Genomic DNA, 19,431 nt, shown 5'->3' on the forward strand with positions numbered 1-19,431 from the left:
AAGCAAATCATTTGCTGTATGGTTGGATTATGGATTTATTCTAGGGAGGATAGGTGTGTGTGTGTGCTTGTAGCTTATGGACAGGGGTCATGGGGTTGTGAGCTACTGGATTAGCTGCTTCATCTTAAGGTAAGTGTTTTTCTAGTGATGTACTACTAGTTTTCTTATTAGAGTGCTACTCTATTGGGTTTTCTAAGGGATTGTAGAATTGATTCTTGATGTTAGTAGATGACACGTAGATTAAACGATGGTGTTAAATGAATTAATTGATTTGAATTTGGGATTTGGTTGTGATAAGTTGATTTGTGATGGTTATTTGGTGAATGATTTATGTAAATGGATACATGATCATTATTTGTATGTGTTGGATTGATTGAGGTTTATATGGGGTTGAAATTTGTGGATATGATGATTGGTTGAAGTGGATTGTTATGTGATCATTCTTGAGGTCATTGGATTGCTTTTTGGTTGGATTGTCTGATGTGGTGGTTTGGTTAGTTGTAGATGATGATGTTAGGTTGTTGTGGATTTAGGATGAGTTTGGATTAGTGAGTTTTGGATTGATTAATAGATTGTGGATTATGTTTGGATCTAGAAAGAGTTGAAGTGAGGAATTAGGTAAGTTACTTCGATTAGGGTTTTCCCTAATTAGATTGGGGAGTTTATTTAGCTAGTTGCTACCTATGTAATTAGCTAAATATATATTATGTGATCGCAGGACTTGGATTCGGGACAAGCGTCTCGACACGGGATTATTTTGCACGATCTACACTTTAAGGCGGGTATTTCTTCCTTAACCTCTTTATAGTTTCTTTGAAACTTAGTGCATGGTTATTATTGGATGAATTAGGCTACTTGACCTTATATCATGATCGGTTGCTGTTTTTCCTGCATGATACTTATGCTTGACCCTTGTGATGATCTATTTAATTCATATACAGTCTCTACTCTTGATATCTACTCTATGGTGATTACACGTGTAGAGTATGTCCTGTAGGGATTGTCGGGTGGCTGGTATTATCATGCTGATTGGGTATATGATGTGGACTGTATATAGGTGGGTATGTGTAGAGGAGTCATCTGGTTGACCGTGCATTTACACGTGGTGTGTATATCCGTATTTGTTATGTACTTTTGGAGGAGTGTGTTGATTGCACGTCTGTGGTTTATACACGTGTCCGATGTGTTTTTATTGGAGGATACATGTTGATTGTATATGTGGGGTTGTCCATGTATGTCTGATATGTTCATTGGCGATTATTGGTTGGTTATACATGTGTAGTTGTATACATATGTTTGGTGGGATATGTGGAGGTATCATGACGATTATACTCATGTTGGAGGTATTTATGAGGTTTGGGGTTGTTGCATGGATGATGATTATATATATATATCATGTTCATCATTCATTGCATCTGATGACCATTGTCTCCCTTGTGGTGAGAGAGTCATCAGTTGGTTTGGTTTAGCACCGCCCACTCGGCCACTCATGGGTAGTGGTAGTTGGAGCAGTTGCTGCTAGTCCTGTCGTGCCACCCGGTCACGAGGTTTAGTGAGATCCGGTGTTGTGAGCAGTCAGGGACCCTGATGCTATGTAGTTAGATAGCTACTAGCGGACTGTCCGCCTCGACCACTATATAGTGGGCTGGAGGGTAGTACAGTCGTCACAGACCCAAGCCTCTCGGCCATACAGGGGTCGTGGTGTCTGGAGAGGTGGCGGGGGTGACCATGGAGCATGCATACGCAGTTATTATTCTTGCATTTGATGCGCGGTGCATCTGCATTTGCATACATGCCTAGTAGATACTAGTTGCATGTGATTGTCGTTGTTGCACTTGATTGAGATATGATTGTTGCATTTGGTTGCCATGCTGCATACATGTCATTTATTTTACATGTATATGCAGTCGTACTTATATTGCACAGGTGTCACGGGTATATCTGTTGCAGATCCAGTGAGTTTACCGAGCTTTGTACCTTGCGTCGATTCCAGATTGGGTATGTATCTGTCATTGTGTTAGTGGTGGTTTGTACAGTTTATATGTCAGGTGATTATGTCAGATATGTTTAGTTGCCTTGATTATGATAGTATGATCATGTTCTTTATTCCCTACTGAGACTGTATACTTGTGATCTCCATGTTGTTTATGGACCATGCACTATCTTTTCTATTACCCGCTGAGTTACCTATACTCACCACCGCATGTATACATTTATGTTTTCAGGTAGCCTGTAGATGGTTGGTGTCGCTCGGAGTATCCTGTCTGCCGGGTCCTACGTCACATCCGAAGACTGTGTTCGTTTTCTATTGTATATTCTTTTCTTATTCGTGGCATTGTATTTGTGTTTAGCCATGTGGCTATCTTATTCTTTTGGTGTTGTATTTGTGTTTAAGCCGTGTCGGCATGCATTGTATCTATTTGTCTTGTGTGGGCTTTGTTGGTTTTTAGTACAGCCGTGTGGGCTGTTTTATATATAACTGCGTGGTTGTGATTGTTTCATTCCAGCCGTGTGGGCTGTTATTATAACTGCGTGGTTGTGTATATAAATATTCCAGCCGCATGTGGCTGATGTATTGTGCTTGTAGTGATGCTTCATATTGTCACTGGTACAGGGGAGGCTCTGCCGGATTTTTGTCTGGCAGGGACTCCTTTGGGGCGTGACAGCCCAGATGAAAAAGTCAACAAACTGTTGACTTTGGTCCCGGTGCCCGGACCCCAGGGCTAGTCAGGGCGCCTCGGGCTTGCGCCCTAGTCGAGCTAGTTCAACTCGGTCTGGCACCCGGACCTGATCTAGGCGCCCGAACCATAAAATTTATCACTTGCCAAGCTATCGCGATTCGTTACGTTATGGATTAAATTTTATCCACACCCAGGCGCCCGGAACCCTTTGAGACGCTCGGATTAGCGCTATAAATACAACCCTGATTTCAGAATAATAACACTTGTAAACCATCTACTTTCTGTTTAACTTTGTAATATAGTGTTTTAACTGTTGTAAGAGGCTTCTTCATCAGAAGGAGATTTGATAGTGAGCTTTCAATGTCTTGGATTAATAATCCCTTGATTACAAACTAAATAAATCTCCGTGCATCTTTCTTTTTTGTTAATTAGCTTCCTAATTCTTTTTGTACAAGTATTTATTTTAATCGAACTATAAGATCGAGAAAGATATTTTTTATTTTTATCGCAAGGGTCCCTCCCTCTTGACCTACACATTATTCTAAATCTTAACATAATATTAGAGAAATAACTCTAACCTGTTTCTTTCCCTCTCTCAAAACTCTTTACGTTTTTCATCATGATGGCTTATGAAGAACCACCATTCAAAATTCTCAAGAACCAAATAATCCTCTTGTTACTATCAACACTGTTGGGATCTAGCCCACTAAACACACTAAAGTGCAACGGAAAAAATACTAGATCCTCTTATCCAGCAAATTCATCCAAAGGGAAGAAACAATTTTCATGGCAATAATCTATGCTAAGCTACATGATAGGATTATACCTTTATTGCGTGTCCTTCGCAATCCCGACAGCAACATACCTTTTCTTTGGATCTAGATCTTAGTGCGTTCCAGCGTCCGCTCTTCTATGGTATCCACACAAACATATCCTTCGTCCATCACACGAACGAAGTATTCGGAGAAGAACCATCTTCTTGTACTAGCAAGAAGCATGGTTCGACCAACCATCAAGAATCGGCCATGGAAGGAGGAGGAAGAAGATGGAATCTCAAGAGTCACCTTTTCTCATCTCATTCATCTCATGAAAAGTAAATGACAAAAACCTATTTATATTCATCTAATGAATACCAAAAATTTTTATCTCTTTGTATCCCTCTTAATGGGTTGGATTTATTATATTGGATTAACCATTAATCCAATAGCCCAATAAGTCTAAACCATTGAGTTTAACCCATTAATCCAATGCGTCTAATTCGGATTGAACTCAATCCAATGAATAGGTTCATTTGAGTCTAACTCAATTAGTAACCAAAAAATCTAATCATCTCATGATGAACTCTTAGGACTAATTACTAACAAACACTACATACATCACAAAGTTAACAACCTCCAACTACATCACGTGGAGCCTCCAAATCCGAAGTCTATTAGAAGGATATGATTTCTATGATTTTCTTAACGGTTCTCATCCTAGTCCCACAATAATAATCACTGCTAATGATAACTTGTCTGCAAATCTTGCCTACTCAACATGGAAGCTAGCGGGCAGGATCATCTTCTTTTCAGCGCACTCCTTGGTGTAGTCTCTCTATCCATCCAACCTCTAGTTGCCCGCACTACCACCCCTCCAGAGGCTTGGACTGGACTACTTTGGCTAATGTCTATGCCAAACCACCTTGTGATCACATCAAACAAATCAAGGACCAATTGAAGAATTGTGTCAAGGGCTCCAAGATGATCTTTGAGTATATGCAATTCGTCATTGACAAGATCCTTGATGGCCTTGGGGAGGAATACAAATGAATTGTTGATGTAGTTAATGCTCGTGAAACACTTATCTTCTTTGATGAAATTCATGAAAAACTCAACAAGGAGGCATCTCTCCAACAATAGTAAGCATCTCCATCACCCTTTCCGACCACTGCCAATCTGGCAATCAACGCAACAATCGATCGTGTCGACTATCTCCTCCTTCTTGGTGCTCTTCCATAATCGTCGTTCATTGTCAAAGGACAACAATCCAATGCTAGCGCAATGACCGACCTCCACCATATTCATATCTGGGTATTGCCAAGGATGTGATACTCAAGGATACACTGCCAAAAAAGGTGTTCTCTTTTTCGACTTGTCGTTGTTCAATCTTCATTGGCTCCGACAACACAATCATAGGCTCCACGTCCTATTTCATCATGGCAATCGCATGCAAATCTTGCATCAAAACTTTTTTACTTTACTTGCTCTTTTCTGGTTTAGAATAACTTCTTGATACTTGTAAAGTATAATAACACATCTCTTTCAAATCCTCAAGATCTAATGTGAACAGTGATTTCGAGTTGAGTTTTCAAATCTTTGTGAAAACCCTTTTCTAGGATTCACTCTACACTACCAATCAATTCAACTTTTTCTTAATAGATTGTCACATCAGTCAACTATTCGAATACCTATAGATCTCGAATTAATTGAGTTACCCAATGGATCGGAAATGATATTGATCGATTACTCAATCAATCCAGAACCTTTCTATTTCACGAGAAAATGTTCTTAATCGATCACCTGACTTTGGCCTTGATCAATTATACAATCGATTCAGAGCTCTTTTATTTCGCGAGAAAAGCTCTCAATTGATTACCTAATCGATTAGCTTTAGCCTTGATCGATTACCCAATCGATTACCAAGAGTTAATTTCCTAAACCTTGTTTTAGGGTTCCTTTGTCCAACTCGAAGTCTTCCATGACTTATTAGAACTTTCCATTGTCTAACATATAGTCAACTTTGATTTACCAGAATTTTTTTACCAAATATTCGATCAATCCTTAGTTAATTTGGACTTTCTATTTCGTGCTAATTTTTCGTTAGACTTTTGATCATCTAGTGGAGTCCTGGTTCATAAAGGATTTGGTAGAGGAGCAAGAGATTCCTGGCCGTTGGGTAAAATAAATAATAGTTGAAATATTATTTTTGACGTTAATAACTCAAGATGATGCGTGTTTAGACATATTTTAGAAAACTTTAGGGGATAAAATGTAAAAAACAGATAAATGCGATAAATTGTGAGGGCAAGTGAAATTTTCTTCAATTGGCTGGTTATCTCCATCGTTGTGCGTCCGGCGACCTCAGTGCATGATCGCGGTGAGCTGGTGTGGAGCCGATCCGGCGAGTAGGGATGGCGTTGGCCGTTGACAGCGACGGGAGCGGGAGGGGATTCGGCGGCGGAGAGATACACGTGGTGGAGATGGCGGCGGAGTCATCTTCGGCCGTCGATGAGGTCTCCCCCCTCCTGACGGCGGACGGCTCTGGAGATGAGCGACCAAGGATGACCATATTCTCCGTCTCCTATCCCAGGAAGAAACCCGCCAAGGTTTGGACCTATCTTATTTCCCTTCTTTAGTCCTCGACTTGGATCATTTGGGGCTCTTGAGGCTGAGTGATAGTTCATGAGTCGATCATGGTTAATCTTGGGATCGTGAGAGAATCGGAAAAGGAAAAAAAATGTCATCGAATTTTGGAAAGGATACTATATTTCAGTTTAAGTCTGTGAAATCCTTTAAGAACACAACATGGCGATTGGCTATTATTCACTCTAACTGCTATAAATTTTGTCAGGAATCGGCATATAGCTCGACGGATCCAGAAATTAATTTTCTTGTTCAGATTGTCTCATGGATTTGGAGTGGCTCTAGGCATTCTGGGATTCTCTGCGTGTGTTCTTCTTCGATTATCTATAGCATTATCGAAGTGTTGCTAGACATTTTTCCAGGTCAGATGTCTCTTTTGAAATTCGTTACCTTTTTATAATCTTTAGAAGCGTATAGTACTTAGAATTTTCCTTTTGTGTTTTTGGAAAGCTTTGTTTTTTTACTGAATGAGTGTTTCTTCTCATGTTTAACAAGTAAATTACTGTAAATGCTTCATTTTACTGTCAATCACTACAGACGCCATCAAAAGTCTCCAAAACAATATTTAACTCATCAAAGGCATTTTACACTTGTCGCCTTTCCTATCTTATTCCTTCAGCAAAAAAACGTTTTCATTCAATGCCTTAACACTTCTAATACTTTAAAAGCAGCCTTAGTTGTTTATGCATTTGTGAAAAATGCAACCTTTTCTTACCCCCTCTCATGTTGAGGATCCAGCTATGGCAGGTCTACAGTTCGTATATCCTCATGAACATTTTTTTGTTCTGTTTTTTACATTGTTATACCTTTACAAATTTATGGGATGGAATAACTTTTATGTTTAATTAGAAAGAACCTAATTGTCGAATTTCTTTCATATTTCCTAAGATCAGAATACTTTGTCCTAACATACTCACTATAGCCTAGCATGAGATCCATGGGCCATCATACAGTCAATGCACTTAATCAGGATATCAGTTACCTAATTTGGTTGGATGGCATACTTGTATCTACTGGGAAGTATAGGTTAGACTACATGACCTTGCAGGAAGAAACTTGGTTATCAGTGTCTTCTTGATTCTTAATTTATGAAAATCTTTTACCAAATTTTAGCATAATTTAACTTTTATCACGTGGTTCATTGTTTCTGTCTTTGTAGTTTTAATTGAGTTTTTTTTTTAAATGTCAGCAATACCTTGTCCAATTTAGAGTTTGCTGAAAGTTGCATGTTTAAAAAATTTGCTTGAAGTAGTTAATGCTTATCTATCAATTACGTTTCTATTAAACAGATAGATCATCTCCAGTATATCAGACTCTATTTACTAGATGTTCAATCCTTTTCATTGTTTCACTTCTATGGTTGAGAAGGACTGGTCATCCTCTTTGCATTCCAACACATGCAAAGACTATACTACTGCTGAGATCACTCACTGGGTCTGTTTCATTGTTGAGCTTCATCTATAGGTTAGTGCCATTTTGTTTTTGAGGTTTATACTCCTGTGATATGTCTCAGTTGGGTCATTACATTTTAGTTAAATCCCCTTATCCAGTAGTCTTCTCTCTAGATTTCTTCTTTTGTTTGGTCATTGACTTGTTATCTGAAATGGCAATCTGCATGGATTAGTAGATTTATCATCCAATTTTTATGTTGGAAAGATCAAATTGAAAATATTTACTGGATACTATCCTTAGTAACATATAAACTTTTTCAATTACCTTTTGATCCATTGTCTTTTTGTAAAATGATTACAGATTATTTTACTAGATACTTTCCTTTTCAAGATTATTTGTAGCGTCTACTTAGTTGCTGATCCATTCACAGGTCCATCTTTACATTTGAACATATGGAATTACAGATGAAATCTTCTTTATTCTGCTATTTTTTAATAAAAATATTAATTATATTTTCATTTTAACTCTGCTTTACATTTGAACATATAAATTCAGTGGTTTGATCTATCAGTAAGTCGTTTCTTCAATGATGCATTTGCCAAGATGTTTTTGTTTGCATGGGTTCATATCATTTTACTGATAGGTTTTGAGATTAAGAAATATGGAGATTTTTAGTGCATAAAATCGGTACCGCTGCACAATTTCACATTAGATTGTTTATTTTCTTAAGCATTTGAGTTAGATGAATTTCCATGGTTTTTCTGTATGAGTCTCCACATTTATTTCATTACTTTTAGAATTATTTTGAAGTAATCGCAATATTAACAAACCTCTATCAGTTTGGTCTTGAAACACTTCATAATAGAAAAATAACCAAATTCATCCTTTTTGTTTATTTCAGTGTCCAAAATCTACCTGTGTCCTATGCAGTTATGTTGAATTTTGCAACCCCGATCATGGCATCACTTGGAGCAATAATCATCTTACGGGAGAAATTGCCTCTTCCTTACATTGGAGGTAGCTTATATGCTGACTTTTTTGATGGTTGTATACATATACCTATCTCCTGGATAAATTTGTTTTTGTACTTGTATTAATCATAGAGATGTTTTAGCGGATAATCATCAAATCATTTATTTTGCAAATATTTTTCTTACAAATTTTTTTTATCTTTACATGAGAAACATTTATTGAAAGAAAGGAGATGTAATTACTGTCCATGTTCCAGTTTTGTGAACTGAGCTAAATTAGAACTAGGGCTACATAAGTTGGACAAAAAAACTGACATGTATCAAAGTCGTCTTGATAAAACTGGTAAAGGAAAAACTGTGTTTCACATTTGTCTTAAGATTAGGCATAGGCTTATTCTACTATATATATTTTCTTTAGCTGGGCTTGTGGTAGTGCATCATTTAATAAGACTATCGCATATGAGCCAAATGACTAATCAAATTTTGTTGCTAAGCTGTATGATTCTATTTCTCAATGCTAAGCTGTATGGTTCTATTTCTCAATCTCACATATCAGGGCAGTGGGAAATTTTTTCTTGAACTTCTCTAATCCATTATTGAACGGTACAGACTTCAGGAGTAACAGAAGTACAGAGATAGCTATTATTATTTAAATTCCTTTGGGAATTAACATCTATTTTTCACAAGATAGGTGATATAATAGATTGATGATAGAATGTTGTCTTTGAGTGTATTGGTCAAGGCCTGATATAATTCTGGTTCTCACATCATAAAGTATGCTGGTCCCTGACTATTTGGATAAATTATTCAACTTTTTTAGCACTAATAAACTATTAGCTTATTCATTGTTTTGAGGCTCCTGTTATTATGTTAATAATTTTTAAAATATAGAGCTGGTAATTTCTTTCTTCAATAACTAAGCCATTGTAGTTTCTGAATTATGTAACCAAATATTTTTGTATATTTTAGAAAAAGGGGGCAATTTACAAATTGATGGCCAGCTTTGTACTTAACATTAAGTATAGATAGGTTAGAAGTGGGACCTAATGGTTGTTAAAGTACTCACCTTTATCCCTCTCAGTAGAAATATGTGTTACATTTGATTGGGGCATCAGCTTCTATTATTGTTTTCCTTCCTCAAGACGTTTGAATGTAAAACTTGATGCTTCCTTATAACACGCTTTACTGTTAAATAAACTGGAATTCTGTTCCTTTTTAATCTAAGCAATAACAATAAATTTATTCATTTATGTTTGTGCATCAGGTTTAGTTTGCAGTTTTCTTGGTCTATTCTTGATTTTTCAACCTGTGCTTCTTATGGGAGGTAAGGTCTTTTGCTGATCTGAACGTGTACTCTTTGTTCTGCATGAAGCAATCTAGTGAAACATTGTCATCAGTTTCTCATATGTTATCTGTATATTTTCTTTTCTTATTTTAATGTTTGCTCTTTAGCCTTGGCGCAACGGTAAAGTTGTTGCTTTGTGACCAAAAGGTCACGGGTTCGAATCCTGGAAACAACCTCTTGCAAAAAGCAAGGTAAGGTTGCGTACAATGGATCCTTCCCCGGGACCCCACGTGGCAGGAGCTTTGTGCACCAGGCTGCCCTTCTTGTCCATTCCGTCAAAGGTTATCTTTTTTAAATGGTTGTTTACATGATTTGCATGTTTTTAGATTGTGTGGAATCTTTTATTTTCTAGTGAAAAGAATATTGGATTGTTGGAAAGCATGTAGTTGTTTGCATTATTATTCCTGTGCAACATGTTGGTAAATCACCAGTCTTAGAGATTATAGTAAAAATAAGCAAGGAAGATAGTGCATACCTCAAATACGTTTCTTTGATTGAAAAATTGATCATTAAACTATTAATTGTCATATTAGCATAAGTATGATTCACTTGTGATATAGTCTTGTATAGAGATCATTGGAGGTTAAGATACCTGTAGCCAAACCCTGATAATTGACACAAGCACAGCTTGATGATCTGTTGATGAGTTTAAATATGATTTCCACTATCAGTTTTAGCTAAAAGTATATAAACGTCGAAAGGGTGCCTTGTGATCACCGATACTTCTGAATCTTAGTGTTATGAGAGACTGTAATTATGTTCTGCAGCAAGGTAATTTTGGACTTTTAGCTAACCATGTCTAATTATCCAAATATTCAGATTGCCTTGCCAACCATCTATCCTCTAATCAAGATCCACAGAATAGCAGTTCTGCTTCAACTGATCTATCCTCTAATCAAGATCCACAGAATAGCAGTTCTGCTTCAACTGAAATGTGAAAATAGAAGCCCACATATTGACAGTTTGGTTGTTCTTGATACGTATATATTCTCCAATTGTATTGAATATACCATATCAGTATGCTTTATGGTTGTACTCATCATTTTATGTTTTCATTTGTTAAAAAGCTGCTTAAGATTTTGGTTAAACTTATATCCACACCTGAAAGAAGGGGCACAGAATTTCAGTAAACTAGAGGGGGTGTACATATAATTTACTCAAGCAACATATAACTCAGTGTGTGCTAGTTTGCATCATACTGCAACCTCTCTGATTGAAGAAACAGCTCTTTCCTTTTTCACTTTTCATTTGCACATTCCAATATTTAACATCGGGGTTTCCATACATGTAGGTGACAGTGTCGCCAATGGAGAAAAGCATGCCTTGTTTGCTATTTTAATTGGTATATTTTCAACAATTCTGGGTGGAGTTAGCTACTGTCTTGTACGTGCTGGTGCAAAGGCAACGGATCAACCCATGTAAAGTTCTACCTGCTAAATGATCAGAGCCTGTTAGCTGTGTTTTATGTTTATTCTTCTTGTTATTTCTTTGCTGATCAACTTTTTTATCATTAATTTCTGAATGGCATTGTAGTTTGTGAACGTCAAAATTGCACAACTTAATTTAAAAGTTGAATACAATCTTAATTACCTAAATACTCGGTTAATTTTTCCTATTTTTCACAGGTACACAGTTCTTTCATTTGCAATACTTGCTCTTCCTCTCTCAGCCATACTCATTTTGGTAAATCAGGTACAATCTGTTAATGAATAATAAATTTTTTATTATATAATCACTAGCTATATCTATCAGCAAAAAATAGTCGTTATTTCCATGGTTACAGTAATTTGTCTAGGTTATGAAATAATCATGCTCTAATTCATTTCAGAGATTCTCTGACCATTTTTAGGAGATGAGCTACAGGAATTATATTTCACATTTTTGTAATATATTTATATTATTAAACTTTTACATATTTATATTTCACCAGGCACAAGTGGTTTTCCTCCCAAAAGATCCCCCTTCAAACATGGTCAACTGATCATTCTACCCTTAAAACAGTAAATAGAAAATAAATAAATCCATGAGGACATAATGTTCATTTGGTTGTAAATACCAAATACCCTTATAAATTCAAAATAATATATCTATATCTATCTATATATATATATATATATATTTTTGGTTCATTTTTTCCCCTGGCCTTGCAGGCTAGTCCAGCCCCCTAACCCATGCCGAGTACAACACAGGACAACCATGCCAAGACCCATGCTTCATTTAGGCAGCTGGATCAAGCACCACCGCTTGACACCCCTATTCTTGAGTTTCATTTACTACATAATTATCATAATTAGACTCAGTTATCTGTTACTGGCCTTAGTTAACTTCTTTAGTTTAGGCGCAATGAGCTATCGCCATTTATTGTTACTATTATATTCTTTTACTTTCACTCAACAGGCAAAAACGAACAAGGGTTTAACATTTTCATTCATCACTCAACAGGCAAAAACGTTTCAATATACACAAGTTAAGCACGTCAATTTTCTTTTAAATCAAATTAGATCGAACAAGGGTTTCTAACATCGTTTTAGTCCAAATAGATGGAAGTTCTAGCATGTGCCAGTCTTGATGCTAAACTGTTATTAGGAGATACTTATATGGCCCTTTTGTTATCTAAACCAATACATGGGAAGAAATTGTTTCCTTCATGGACGAGAACAATGATGTAAACACGCTTACAAGAGTTAATGAGGCCTGTTGTTTTCGCAGTAAACGCTATGCCTTCGAGTATCTTCTCTTTCGTATTGACTTAACTTCAGTGTTATTGAGTGGTTCTGCCTTACTGAGTAAGCATATTTTAATTGCAAATTGTATCAAATTGTATTTCTTCTTATTTAAACTCCAATTCCAGGAATTTGTTGTACCCGATCTATTCACTTTTCTCCTGGCAATCACGCTTGGTGTCTTGGCATTTCTTGCAGAGGTACCATATTGTACTTCATGATCTGCATCATACTTACCGGGGCTTATCGTCATTTAAGTAATACACAAGCTGAATTTTGCTGAAATAAGCTACTTTGCAGGTGCTTCTAGCTCGTGGGCTTCACCTAGACAAAATAGCTAAAACTACAAACGTTCTTTACTTAAAGGTCGTATTTCTTGCACATTTCAGTCATTGTTAAATGCCTTTTGACATTTGCTGGGATGATAAATCAACATCATTTTATTTGCCTAGTAACCTTTGCAAACTTTACAAATTGTATTCTTTTAATGCCAAAATTTGACTTGCATCGATTGACTATTGTAGCATACAAATCCAAACACTTATTAGTGCCAATCTTCAGACAAAAAAAAAAGATACCTTTTGATTTAATATTCTCCTTAAGTAATGCCTTCGAATAATCTTGATGCAGGTGCTTTTATCGCAAATGTGGAGCCTGACTTTCAAGGGGGCCTCTCCAACTTTAAACAAACTCATTGGATGTTTGCTCATTTTGGCTTCCATCTGCGGCACTTCCTATATTGCTCTGGAAAAGGAAAATGATTGATTCAGGTTGCATCAGTTGGAAACACCACTTATTCATCCATTCTTTCAATAATGTAGTGTTTGAAATTTGTAATTGCCTTCTTGAATTCGAAGGAAGTCGAAGAGTGATTCCTATGCTTACATGCATATGCTCCATCCAAAATAACTTGTGATTAAATGCATCATAATTTCAATAGGTATAGATAGATTCCCTAAGTCATCCCCGAAGAGTTGAGGAATTCCTCGTGGTATAGAGGGTCGCCCTTGTAAAATTACTGTATTAGGGTCGACAATTTGGGTTACTCAGACCATTTGTATCAAATAAAAAAGTTCAACTAAAATTAATTAAATTTCTTGTTATGCGAATAACTGTTTTATCTACATGGCCACTAGACTCATCTTATTTTATAACATTTGTTCATCATCATTATTATTATCTTTTAGTAGCATGGTGTTATAGTATAGAACCCTCCTCTATAGATCATCTTATAAATTATAATGAAGGATTGCATCGTACAAATATATATTTTAATGTCACATTGAATTTCAAAATCATAACATTTATTAGGATAAATTGTTTTTTAAGCTATGAGAGTTATTTTGTCTGATTTTGTTTTATGTTGGCAATAACAAGAGAAGAAGCATCCCACTGACGATGAGACCATTGTCTTAAAAATATGATATAGTCGACTGGAAGTGTGTTCGTGTTCGACAGTGGCCCTGATGCACCTCCTTACAAATTAAATAAAAAGTTTTAAAAAATTCAATAAGCTTATGCCATTTTTCGAACCACAACAGGCACATCGACAGTCGGCTAAATGCCCAGACCGACCCATATTGAAGGAAGATGCCACATTATGTCTTTCGTTCGAAAATGCACATACAAACCCACTCGCAGTTTATAGTAGTCGCTGATAGAGAAAGGATGTTTCGCTAGAATTAACTGAAAGAAAGGCTAGATTGAGCATTCTTTAACAGAACACAGCACAGCATTCTTAGTCAGTAGAGGCATTAAGTATTTTAGTCGATAATCACTACTACATCAAAATAAAACTTTGATCAATAGCTTGATATGAACTAAAGCAAACACCCTATCAAACTCCAGTAGGAATGAACTTGATCGGTATATACTGGCAAAACCAAAAACTTAACAGTGCTATGAAGTTTCTTATCTTTTCAAGCATCTGCCAGTGATTCATCATGCCCGCGAGCACAGAGCCGAGTACCATTTTTGAGATGCCATAGGACCTAGCAGAAATAGATTGGGAGAAGCAGAAAAGCCGAGACAGTGTGGAGAAGAGCAGCCCATGGTGCGGCCGATCTAGATCTTAGCAGAACCACACCTCAAACAACAAAAAAAGAAGGGGGATGGCATTGTTAAAGACCTTAGTAAGGTTAACCTAACAGCATTAAATTAACAGTCTTAAAACATGATTAATCTGCTACGAAGATCAAGTGCAGTGTCAGAAATAAAGTCGTAAAACAGAATACTGAACTAGAAAAGTAACCTCTCCATATGCCAGTAAGCTGAGGAGAGTGCTCCAACCAATGGAAGGATCCAAAGCTTCATTGTTCGAACTTAACCACTTTAAGCAAACTAAATTATAGTAGGTCCAAAGATACTCCAAGGTCCCCCCACTTGTAACAGTTTCCGATGACCACAATGTAGTTCAGCTATTGCTCCTGCTCCTGCTCCTGCTCCTGCTCCTGCTCTGTTTGCCATCCCTGCTGAAGTCATTTAGCATCAGTTGTTGCAATCACAATAGAACACCATTTCAATGACTAAGAGATCCATGTTCGAATTTCAAAGCAAATATCATTACCCATTGGCATAAGGAGATTGTTCAGGGTGATTTGGCAGTGAAGGACTGTAGTTCTTCTCAGGGCCAGGACTTCTGAAATCAGTGCCGACAAATGCAAAATGAAAATCAATTTGCTAGTACATACCAAAATGAGAGTTCAGCAGGAATACTTATTGACATAAGGAGAAGCTTCACGCCGATGAGCAGGAGATCTACTCCTAGGCGAATAGCTGCGACGAGGAGATTTTCTCGCTCCTGGGCTGCTACTTCTGCCAACAGGAAAATGGTTCATTATATTTCATGAGAGCACATGCATATGTAATGCAGTTATATATTGCCTTAGCTAGTTTATTATGTGAGAAGGGTAGAGAAAAAAACATTCAATGATTTAGTAATCAATGCCAGAATATGAATTCAGATGACAAACCTATTGGTATTAGGAGAATCTCTACGACGATATGCTGGTGACCTACTTTTAGGAGAATAGCTGCGACGAGAAGAATTTCTCGTTACTGGGCTGCGACTTCTGCCAACAGGAAAAAGGTTCCTTATATTGCATGAGAGCACATGCATATGTAATGCAGTCATATATTGCCTTAGCTAGTTTATAATGAGTGAGTATGCGAGAAGGGTAGAGAAAAAAAAAATCATTTGATGATTTGGTATTCAATGCCAGAATATGAATTCAGATGACAAACCTATTAGCATTAGGAGAATCTCTACGACGATATGCTGGTGACCTACTTTTAGGAGAATAGCTGCGACGACGAGGAGATCTTCTCCCTCGTGGACTTCGATTTCTGCTAACAGAAAAAAGAATAAAAAAGGCTTTACACATTTACCTCGATGTTACAGAAGCATTTTACATGGCACATGTCTAATAGCATGTGCTATCTTTTCTAGACCCAGATGCACATACTGTGCTCTCACAGCATTAGAGAATAAAATTACATCATAAGACGGTATCATAGAGCATGTGAACTATATAAATGCATCATGTATTCTACATACTGACACCTGCAATAACAGCTAGTAGGTAAAGACTAAAGGTAAAAGATCAAATCGAAAGTAGTTGAACCTAAATATTAATTGTCACAACTGCAATCTCTCTATGAATCTTCAATCAAAAAACTAATAAAAATTGTATAAGAAAAACCATACCCACGGCCATAGCTAGGGCTACTGCGATGGCGGGGAGGACTAGGGCTTCTACGCCTTCCGCTTCCTAAACCACCTGACCCAATGCGTAATCTACACTCACGCGCAAAATGACCAGGTTCACCACACTCATAACAATTCATGTCCCCACCACCACCACCTCGTCCACGCCTATCACGCCCACCACCTTCGCCTTTAGAATTATGAGAAAGCTCCACACGCCACCCATGTTTCCCTATGAATAAAAACCAGAAAAAGTACTTGTTAAACAACAATTAGAGAGAATCTAAAAGAGTTGAGACTTTCACCTACAGCAAACAATCACAGGAAAACTGAGAAAATAGAAACTAAAACTGACAGGCACTTGCTTCACTAAATAAAGCGCAATTACAAATTATTTATAATATGGGTAAACCATTTCTCTAGCTGGAAATTTTTTCACAGTTTAAAAAACCAGAGCTAACAAATACAATTGGCACAAAGGAGTACATCCATAAAAGTTCTTTATGAAAGGTAACCACATTAAAAACAATCAAAATTTAAAAACAGAAAAAAAAAAAAAAAAAAGACAAGCACTATCAACCTCTTCCCAATTGAACTCTAACAACACTGAAAAGATGTGTTCTATGCATCACTAATGACATCTTATGTACATATATAGATACATAAAGACCAACATTTGACTCCTCTTATAGTATTCCTGCTTAATTGCCCACGGAATTGCCACAGAAAGACAGGTGAAAGAGAGACTTTGAAAGAAGAATACTTCAATGACTCACAATAACTGGTGTATATGTAGGCTTTGCATTGAAAATTTAATAAATAAAATAATAAAAAAAATTGAATTACTGTCAATAAGGGAGAGCCATCACCAAAATAACCAATTTCATCTCTACTAAAAATAGTACAAAAATACTAGAGCATGATTCATGACAGAATTAAGAACTCAACAAGTTTACATATTGAAACAGCATTTTCATCATTGTGACTGAAAGTTAAATCATTTACTTTTTTATAATTCTCAAAAAGGGAGAAGATAAACTTACATGAGAGCAATATGTAATAAAAAAAAACAAGCATTCAATTCTTGTGTAAATCTACTCAGACGAGTTAACAAATTCATTAAGTTAAAAAGACAAATTTTACCATCTAAATCATGAATGGCATCTAATGCATCTCTTCGATCATCAAATTCAACAAAGCCATAACCAGGTGGCCTTCGAGCAACCCAAACACTGCACAGGTTCAAACAATAGTTTTTCGAATATAACATTACATTTTGAACCCAGTAAGAGAGAATGACAACCCATCCTATGCACTTCAAGGACATGCGCATGGGGAATAAACTGACAGTTCCAGATAAATTCTACTACTGACTAGATAAACATAATCCACATACTAAGTCCATGACATTTACATCCACATTATCTGGAGCAGTGAATACATAAGACAGCAACAAAGACAAGAACATCAAATTCAGACATTAGCATTGATAAACATAAATAAATTTGAAAGCAGTTTTTTATATAGTCAATAAAGGGAGAAATATTTATGCATTTTTAAGAATATGAGAAAATGATGTTTTAATTTCACAGCTTAAAGAAAATGCAAAAGATAACTGACAACTATAGTCATCATTTACTTGAGTTTGTTCAGTTTCATACAATATCTCTGTTGAATTTGTTTTGTGGTTTCACATTGCAATGGAATGTTTAAGAGATAACTGACAACATGAACATGATGCAGAATAACACCATCAACAGGTTCTGATATTGAATTACCGCGGCCCCATGAGCATAGTTGAGGTGGTAAGTGGATGGAGGTTTGCCACTTGAGGTCAAGGGGTCGAATCTCAGGGTTGGCGGGGCATAAATCTCTACACCCCATGTAACTCACCCCTGCATCCACTTGCCTCCTCAGTCCCCGTGATTTACCTCCTCCGTGTTAGTCCGGGGGCGAGCTGGCGGGGATGCTGGGGGCGAGCGCTTCGCCTTTTGCCACTTGATATTGTATTACCGCATACCAATGAAAAACCCCAACTATCGCATATAAATTTCAAAAGGCACTATCAGGCAAAAAACAATGTCCATTTCAACGGTAGTATACCTTCGAAGAACACCAAATGTTCTGAATTCATCTTCCAGATCTTTTTCTGTGGTTCGTGAGTCCAAATTTCCAACATAAACCCGAGACATTTTGTATCAGAATTTGTCAACCTGATTAACATAAGTTTAAGTGAGACAGACATGTTGCTATCCAAATATACAGACTCAAATTTACAAGCACACACATTGGCTTAAGCCCAAAACTTGACCAATTGGGCATCAGAAGATCCTAATTGATAACAAATTTGAAATGGCAATAGGATGGAAGGTTACTGAACAATATGCAGTTGCCGAGTGAAATTTAGTAAAATCCACACTCCAGGTTACATTCTTAGCTTTTTCTTTTTGGAAAACAAGGACCATTTTAAGAAAACCTACCTAAATACCACAGCTACCTGGATTTTCTAGAACATGAAAAACTGAAAAAAAAAATTCAAAATCAAGTAAACATTTTAAGAAGGCAAATTCTAACGTAATCTTGCCAAAACTTATGATAATGCATCCTAGTAAAATTTCCACCCATGAATTAGCTCCAGTCCAACTATTTCATAGCATATTTCCTTTAGATGAAATACTATATCCTCGAAATCCCTATTAATGGTATGTTGCCTTTAGAGAAGCAACTCCTCTCGACAAACAATTATGAGATATCACAATATTTCCATTATAGATAAACGAATAGGATCTCCCATTCGCAAAAAACAGAAGAACAAAGACTATAAACCATTAATTTATCTCGTACTTTTGGCAAATTTCTCTTACAGAGAACTTTCGACATAACGATTGTGTGGATCAGTGCCGAAGAAAAGTCACTCCTTTGAAGCCCCAGTCAATCAACTTTTACATCGCACAAACAAAAACCAAAACTTTATCTCGGCGTTACTAATTACCAGTTCAAAGCAAACGAATTTCAAGGCCAACAAAAAGAGACGGGGGAGAGGGAAAAAACGAAGGTGAAAGCCTAGACAAAGAAATCGAATTTACCTCGTTCGCCTTCGGAGCCGATTCGAACGATCTCGGCTGCCGCAGCGCAGCGGGTTTAGGGTTTGGTCGAGATCGATCGATAGAGAGAAAACGTGGATATCCCAATCGGCTCCTAATATGGGCTTC

General features: G+C 36.8%; 2 protein-coding genes across 9 annotated transcripts; one reads left to right on the forward strand and one right to left on the reverse strand.

The window, feature by feature from the left end:
- Nucleotides 1-5,754: 5,754 nt before the first annotated feature.
- Nucleotides 5,755-13,622, forward strand: LOC121982435 (uncharacterized transporter jhp_1155-like). Of its 4 annotated transcripts, XR_006112095.1 has the most exons (11): nucleotides 5,755-6,045; nucleotides 6,291-6,444; nucleotides 7,372-7,546; nucleotides 8,376-8,491; nucleotides 9,710-9,769; nucleotides 11,082-11,208; nucleotides 11,416-11,482; nucleotides 11,941-12,256; nucleotides 12,500-12,576; nucleotides 12,642-12,713; nucleotides 12,814-12,881. XR_006112095.1 is itself a non-coding variant. In XM_042535485.1 (10 exons), exons 1-10 carry the CDS (start codon nucleotides 5,851-5,853, stop codon nucleotides 13,276-13,278), a joined length of 1,167 nt encoding a protein of 388 aa, XP_042391419.1. In that variant the 5' UTR covers nucleotides 5,755-5,850; the 3' UTR covers nucleotides 13,279-13,622. The 4 variants fall into 4 exon arrangements, 1 of the variants encoding a protein (XP_042391419.1); XR_006112094.1 differs by adding an exon at nucleotides 13,144-13,622 and having other exon boundaries at nucleotides 11,941-12,713; nucleotides 12,814-12,879; XR_006112096.1 differs by lacking the exon at nucleotides 11,941-12,256.
- A 573-nt stretch (nucleotides 13,623-14,195) lies between these two features.
- Nucleotides 14,196-19,431, reverse strand: LOC121982436 (serine/arginine-rich splicing factor RSZ21-like). 5 transcript variants are annotated; one of them, XR_006112098.1, is made up of 10 exons: nucleotides 19,306-19,431; nucleotides 18,323-18,432; nucleotides 17,363-17,451; nucleotides 16,220-16,451; nucleotides 15,757-15,858; nucleotides 15,486-15,584; nucleotides 15,229-15,327; nucleotides 15,080-15,151; nucleotides 14,765-14,984; nucleotides 14,196-14,599 (listed from the first exon to the last, which is right to left on the reverse strand). XR_006112098.1 is itself a non-coding variant. In XM_042535487.1 (9 exons), exons 2-9 carry the CDS (start codon nucleotides 18,409-18,411, stop codon nucleotides 14,927-14,929), a joined length of 837 nt encoding a protein of 278 aa, XP_042391421.1. In that variant the 5' UTR covers nucleotides 18,412-18,432; nucleotides 19,306-19,431; the 3' UTR covers nucleotides 14,601-14,926. The 5 variants fall into 5 exon arrangements, 3 of the variants coding, with proteins under 3 accessions (XP_042391421.1, XP_042391420.1, XP_042391422.1); XR_006112097.1 differs by having other exon boundaries at nucleotides 14,753-14,984; XM_042535487.1 differs by lacking the exon at nucleotides 14,196-14,599 and having other exon boundaries at nucleotides 14,601-14,981.

Source organism: Zingiber officinale, chromosome 5A (genome assembly GCF_018446385.1).
Source record: "Zingiber officinale cultivar Zhangliang chromosome 5A, Zo_v1.1, whole genome shotgun sequence".
Classification (NCBI taxonomy): domain Eukaryota; kingdom Viridiplantae; phylum Streptophyta; class Magnoliopsida; order Zingiberales; family Zingiberaceae; genus Zingiber; species Zingiber officinale.

Bases quoted from the DNA above. Each gene is read 5' to 3' on its own strand.
- LOC121982435 (XM_042535485.1), top strand. From the start codon at position 5,851: ATGGCGTTGGCCGTTGACAGCGACGGGAGCGGGAGGGGATTCGGCGGC. The intron at 6,046-6,290 runs GTTTGGACCTAT...AAATTTTGTCAG, and splicing joins CCAGGAAGAAACCCGCCAAG to GAATCGGCATATAGCTCGAC. The intron at 11,483-12,641 runs GTACAATCTGTT...CTCCAATTCCAG, and splicing joins TACTCATTTTGGTAAATCAG to GAATTTGTTGTACCCGATCT.
- LOC121982436 (XM_042535486.1), bottom strand. From the start codon at position 18,411: ATGTCTCGGGTTTATGTTGGAAATTTGGACTCACGAACCACAGAAAAA. The intron at 17,452-18,322 runs GTATACTACCGT...GAACCTGTGCAG, and splicing joins ACATTTGGTGTTCTTCGAAG to TGTTTGGGTTGCTCGAAGGC. The intron at 15,328-15,485 runs GTTTGTCATCTG...TCCTGTTGGCAG, and splicing joins GATTCTCCTAATACCAATAG to AAGTAGCAGCCCAGGAGCGA.